Source organism: Oryzias melastigma, linkage group LG11, assembly GCF_002922805.2.
Source record: "Oryzias melastigma strain HK-1 linkage group LG11, ASM292280v2, whole genome shotgun sequence".
NCBI classification, from domain to species: Eukaryota; Metazoa; Chordata; class Actinopteri; order Beloniformes; family Adrianichthyidae; genus Oryzias; species Oryzias melastigma.
The window spans coordinates 14,210,825-14,217,644 of NC_050522.1; the positions used below are offsets into that span (position 1 = coordinate 14,210,825).

General features: G+C 37.8%; 1 protein-coding gene across 1 annotated transcript in view; it reads left to right on the forward strand.

The window, feature by feature from the left end:
- Window positions 1-6,820, forward strand: part of pleca (plectin a) — a gene marked incomplete in the record, with an annotated part of 104,365 nt that overhangs the window by 68,347 nt on the left and 29,198 nt on the right. The window contains 5 exon segments of the mRNA XM_024296696.2: window positions 172-233; window positions 4,679-4,768; window positions 5,127-5,162; window positions 6,055-6,132; window positions 6,227-6,319. Of these exon segments, the coding sequence (XP_024152464.1) occupies window positions 172-233; window positions 4,679-4,768; window positions 5,127-5,162; window positions 6,055-6,132; window positions 6,227-6,319 (359 nt within the window).

Here is a 6,820-nt window from a genome sequence, read left to right on the forward strand (position 1 = left end):
GCTGTGAGGGAAAAACAGCCAAAAAAAAGATTTTAATTTAATCTGTGTATATTTTTGTTTGAATTTCCTTTCATTCCTGTAATGTTTAGACTGGCTTTTGTCTGGAAAGTGGAGAAAACATTTTCTGACTAAAAACCATGAAAAATCTCACAAGTGTTTTGTCTGTTCCAGATGAACGGGACAGAGTACAGAAGAAGACTTTCACAAAATGGGTCAACAAACACCTGATAAAGGTAAGATTTAATTGGAACGCCTGAACTAATGAAGCCGTTAATCATTCCTGTAAGATAACTTTCCAAGGTAGGATTCCAAAACTGACCCGTGAGGTGACTCTGACCTGCTTCAACAGGATTTCATTATTGAAAATATGTTCTGAGGAGAAGTCTGTTAGGGAAACAGAAATATGAACTCCTCACAACTAGCTATTAGGGTAGTTTAGAGACGCCCCTGACGATCAGATCTGCACATGGAAGTTCAGCAGTGCAACGTCGAACACCTGGACTCACTTTATTTAGTGCTCGAGAGCCGCAGCATTTTATACCATCTGTGATCCAGACTCTCAGGGATCTGCAGGAGAACAGGAAGCTCCTGGTTCCCAGGTATGAGTGTCAGAAAGTAATCATCAGGACTATTTCACCCTTTAGAGGAATTAAATACTTTTTAAAAAGTGTATTAATTAAACAAGTGTTTATAGTGGAAAATCTTTCAAAAGTAGCTCATTTTTAAATACATATTTTTCTATAAAATTCCTCACAAATTCCGAATAACAACTAAAATGTAGTTTTATGCCTATTTGAAAAGCATTATTTAAAGGGAAATAATCTAACAAAACGTTTTTGGGAGTTCTCTGATGAAAAAAGAGTCTACTTTGTCAAATCTGAAGCTTGGTGTGACCCTGAACTCTGCTTTCATACTTAAAAAGAGACAAATTTTAATGTCAAAGCAAGTTTTTATTTACTGTATTCCACCTTGCTGTGGCATTAGAGCTATTCATCAGCTACTTTTCATTGTTCATGTCATTTTCATATTCATTTTAAGTTTTTATCATTTATTTGTGTGTTTAGTTTTTTTTATTATTTTGGTAAAAAAAAAAAAAAAACATTTTTAATATTATTCCTAAAATAATGATAATAAGCTCCAAGTTGAAAGGTTCACCTGAAAATTTTAATGGAGATTTTGACTATGGAATTCCAAGAATTAACAGCTACAGTAACATCAGTAAAAAGTACCTGCAGTAAAATATGTATTAGCACGTCTGTTATTAAATCCAATACAAACATTATCTTGTTTCACCTCTATATTTTTGCTCAAAAAATGGCACTTGGTTTTATTAGCTTAGGAGCAAATAACTGCTGAGAAAAAAAAAAAATCTTCCTTCTTACTCGACAAAGAAATGTCAATCCTTGTTTCACTGAAATAGTAATAAGTGAGCAGAGCTGCTGGCGATCTGCCCGTGTTGCTGAGGCAGACATGTCACCTCAGGTTCTTCTGCCAAATTACCAAGATCCTTCATCAAAGCGTGCAAACGTCTGCAGGTTTCTGCAACTCTCTTGTTATCACTAAAGGGCCTATGTTGTGCTATTCTTAAGCCTTCCAGAGTAAACTACATCCAAAAACATGATCATATTTTTATCTTTGGCACACTAAAGAACCAATTATTTTTTAAATGTGAGTTTTTGTCGTGAACTCTTTATATCCGGAATTAAAACTACTATCTCTGAGGCTCCGCCTTTCTCTCCTTGTGGGTGCCGCCCATTTTATGACATCATAAAAACAAACATGAAAATAAACAACATCCAAACATTTACAAAAATGGATGTGCATATTAAAGGAAAGCGTATCAGAGATCACTGCTAGCTCCATACAGGAAGTGGGTGTTCTTCTTCATCTACGTCCCACTGTGAGGACTCCCTCATTTTTATGGGTTTGGGGGGGGCTGGTCCTCTGAGTGTGGGGTTTTAGAGAAGTGCTGAGATGAATGGAGCAAAATAACGCTTCAGGATTGTTTTTCATGAGGAATTAACATTATAATACACTTAAAAGCAAAAAAAAAGGTTGATTTTTGTATGATATCGGCCCTTAAAGAGATTTTAAACCGTGTCGCTTAAATAGGAGATATTTTCATTTTTCAAATGCAGCAAAATAAACTGAACTGCAGTTTAGTTTTCCGTATTTAAGGTTAATTCCAGAAGAATCGAATTAAGTTTTTGCTCCAACATAATATTTTTCTTTAAACAATACATCTGAAAAAACAAAATAATCAATCGAGAGATTTCGAGAGGAGATTTTAAGGTTTTGATGTAGGACAAGCAGATGAGTCTTGCAGCATTTCTCTCATGATGGAGGACATATACAAAAGGATTTGATTTTTAGATCGCGTTTCTGAATGTTTCTTTGTTCAAATCATGGTGAATCAAGAGCAGCTGAAAAAAGATCGGTTGATTTAGAAACTAAAATGGACGGGCTAAAGTCCCTGCTGTGGACAAATAGATCCGTGATTGTTTTCATTTTCATCGTCTGAGCAGCCGTCTGGCTCAAAACTGACAGCTTCAATATTGGTTACCAGTTTTATTTCACTTCATGTTAGGTTGGGCTTGTTATGGGCTAAAAAATTGCAGGAGAGAGTGTACACAAAGGGATGATGGGATATCTGACTTACTTCCAGTTCCCATCCATAACTCAGAGGTGAATTTCTAATGAACTCCTGCCGCACTGCAGAAACTATGTCCTAGAACAAGGGTCGGTAAATTAACAGTAAAAGAGCCATTTGTACTTGTTTTCTACTGATCAAAACCTAGAAAGAGCTTAGCCGCATAGATTTACTTTAGCCCTTAAGAAATTTGGATTTGCATTCATTACCTTTTTTTTTTTTTAAATAACACTTATGTCTATTTTTTGGCACAAACAAAAGCCAGCAAAGAAAACAAGCATCTCTCAAAATGTGATTTTTATTTATTTTTTATTTTTTTGTATTTACTTTTACCTTAGGGGATGCTAAATTAGCCAAAAAGCTAGCTTGTTGCTTAAATACTAGCTAAACTCTAAAATAGAATTAAATTCCTTAGTACAATAAATTAGTCAAAAAATTTAGCCTGTTGTTAAAATACTAGCTAAACTCCGAATAAGCATAAAAACCTCAGTAGAGGTCAAATTAGCCAAAAAAGCTAGCTTGTTAACTACTAACTGAACTCCAAAATAGCCTCAAATGTATCAGTAAAATAAATTAGTCAAAAATGTCAGCAGTATGCTAAAATAGCAGCTAAACTCTAAATTAGCCTAAAAAAAAAACCTCAGTTGATGCCAAATTAGCCAAAAACGTTAGCATATTGCTAAAGTAGAAGCTAAACTCCAAATTAGCCTAAAAAACTCATAACAAATTAGCCAAAAGCGTAGCCAGAGAGCCATCATGGAGAGATAAAAGAGCCACACCTGGCTCTGGAGCCGCAGGTTGCAGACCCTCGTCCTAGGAAATGACATTTGATTTTGTCCAGAAAAGACATAATAATAATTAAAAGATCACTGGGAACACTTTTACAATAGATCAAAGGATGATTGGAGTGGGACTATAAAATGTTGACTCAAACTTTGCAGATTGTTACGCTGATAAAGGTTTTTTTCTTGGTTTTATACACGTCTGGCTCCTCTGCAGCATTTTCTGCTTGATCAACGCTTGTTTACTTACAGGAACTGGAGTGTGATAAAGTTTTAGGAATTTTTTCTGTGCCGTTAATCTGTCTGAGACCTCTGCCAGACTCTGCCGTCAGCAGTCGATGGTTGGAAAATCCCTCTGAGTTGGATCCACAAGACCGTAGACGCTCAGTTTTCTTGCTCGCCTTAAGGCATTTTTCACTCGGTCACAACAGAATCATGAGGTTTCAGTGTGAGGACACAAAAGCTTCTCACCGCCACACCGCCATCTGCAGTGTCGCATCTCACACAACTTATTTGAGCTGCTTTAACCTTCTGAACTGAACTGAGTTCTGGTCTCTCAACCTCCCAACGTTTTTCCATCTTCTCTCATGCATCATCTTCTCCTCCTGTCCTCCCCCCTCCTCCTCCTCCATCTTCCTCCATCAGCACTGGAAGGCAGAGGTAGGTGCTGTGTGTGAGCACACGCGTAAATCTGCCAGCATGCGAGTGTTGAGCCTTTACCCGAACTTTTCTAATACTCAACTCCTGCTTCTTGCTTCTCAATCTCATAAATCTTTGGAATGCTGCATATATTAATCAAGTTTTTAAAACTCCATTTGTTGGATTCAGCAAATGTTTCCTCAAGTGAAAACAAAGTTGAGGGTCAGATAAAAGATCTCTGACATTTTAGGACCAAAAATGTTGATAAATAGAACAATAAATGAAAAATAAAAATGCTGAAATTATTAATCGTTTCCTGATGTAAGCATATATTAAAAAACAGGGGCGGAGCTAGAACATTGTTTACAGGGGCAGAAGACTTTGGAAGGGGGGGAAATGAGAATATGTTATATTGATTTTAATTTAATTTGATTTAATTTGGATTGATTTGGATTGATTTTATTGATATTTGGATTGGACTGATTTAGATTTGTTTGATTTGGATTCGATTGATATGATTTTGATTTGATTTTCATTTTAATGGTTCCTTTTGCAATGCTTAAAGAAGCTTCTATTGACGATTTCTCTGTTGTTTTTCTATGTGCAGGCCCAGCGACACATCACAGACCTGTACGAGGACCTCCGCGATGGACACAACCTCATCTCCCTGCTGGAGGTCCTCTCTGGAGAGACTCTGGTGAGTTTGGGATCATTTTAGTCCTCGTCTGACTTTCTTTACTCCCCTGTTATTCCACTTTATTCCCCTTCTGGAGCTGGTGGACTTATTGTTTCCACCTCTGCATGAGAAACGTTTCCAACAAGCTGAGGCTATGCACACTCTTGACTTATTCAGCACTGGTCTTTTGGTGATGGAGCTTTAAAACACTAATTTCATTCCTTTGCTTCCATCTTGTAACCTCTCTGCACTGTCTTGTTTCTTTCTTTCATTATTTTTTTGTTTTCTTTTGGGTTCTCTAATTCCTGTTTGCTTCCCTTTGCCCTGACCTCTCCCCTTCTGCCTCTGCCTTTCCCTTTTTGCGATGCTCACGCTGTAGCCGAGGGAACGTGACCTTGTGAGGAACGTGCGGTTGGTGAGTGGCGCCTGGACCATGGCGGCTGCCTCTTTCGGCGTGGCATGTGCCAAAACCCCAGGTGGCTGCTGGGTTGTGCATGGTGGCAGTCAGTCTCCCTGTTTGTTGTCCCTCTCTGTGCTGACATCGCACTCTTTTATTTTCTCGTTGTTACGGCTGTAAGCTGGAACTTCAGAAGGAGAAAGTAGATCATTTTCAGAAAAACTTCTCAGTTACTGAAGGGAGTTTTTTGCTTTATGGTGCAAAATATTTTTTTCTGACATCTGGATTATAGAGTTTTTCCAATTTTAAATAAGATAAAATTTGGAATTTAGAAACTTGTTACACAGAAAAAAAACACATTTTACTCTGCAACTAAATTTCTCTAAAATAATGTTGGAAAGAGCTGCCTGCAATCCAGCACAACTCAAACACAGGCCATCCTCTTCACTTAAAAGTCACTTGTTATTGCTGCTAGTCGATCCTTTAATTATATTTGCAGCAAAAGTTTTAACGGTAGAAAGTCCCTGCATGTAATGGCTGTCACTGCTAGAGTTTCAATGCAAGTTCAGGCAGAAAATGTGTTAAATGAAACAGCAAAACTGGACTGGGATTTTATTAAAACAGCAAAACGTCCAGCTTTTAGCATAAAGAAGGTTTAAGAAATGCATCTTCTTGATGGGAGAATCACCCCCTCCACATTTGTCGATCATCTCCATCATGCTTTCAGCTGCAGAATTGTGTTGCATTTTAGGATCATGTGCTGATGAGGTCAATATGGTCAAAAGTTGCAGGATAGGATCACTTGATTTTCTGACTGCAAAAAGCTCTACAGCAGAAGAGAGCTTTGTGTAACCGGACACATCTGATGCCGAGTTGAGCTGTTTGTGACGGCTGCCTCCATCTCTTCTAGCCGCGGGAAAAAGGCCGAATGCGCTTCCACAAGCTGCAGAATGTCCAGATCGCTCTGGACTTCCTGAAACACAGACAGGTCAGTGAGTCCAGACATTTTTAGGAAAGCAATCCTATTTTTGCTTCTGATTGTGATTCAGTTGTACAATTTGTTTTTTTTTATTCATTTTAAGGTCAAGCTGGTCAACATCAGGAATGATGATATTGCAGATGGAAATCCCAAGCTGACGCTGGGCCTAATATGGACCATCATCCTTCACTTCCAGGTAGAGTTGGGGGATTTAAGGGCCCTCTGGTTAGACTGAATCCAAAACGGTAGCTTCCAATATAAACTGCAATCAAACTACATTGCACTCTGCTGCAAAAATAAAAAAAATCACTCATGTATTTTTATGCAGTTTTCTCAGTTTATTTGTAATTGCAAAATAAATTCATTGCAGCATTTTCAGTTTGAGATCCTTTCGCTTTATTTTGAAGGAGTGAATACATTTGAGAGTCAGAAACTTGTAACTAAAACACAAATGATCCATTTACATTGTTGATATTTTGGAAACTGTATTTTTATTGTCTACCAAACTAAACTTTCCCTATAATCGACATTTCTATCCCTCCATAAACACTCAAATTGTTCCTTTGAGCTTCCAAAAAGAGCTTTAATCGAAATGTCAGGACCATTTTATAGCAACGATGGGAACGATTTTACTGCAAGGGCGAGGATCTGTTTCCATTCCCATGTCTGACTCACTCTGTACCCACCGAAGCTCTGG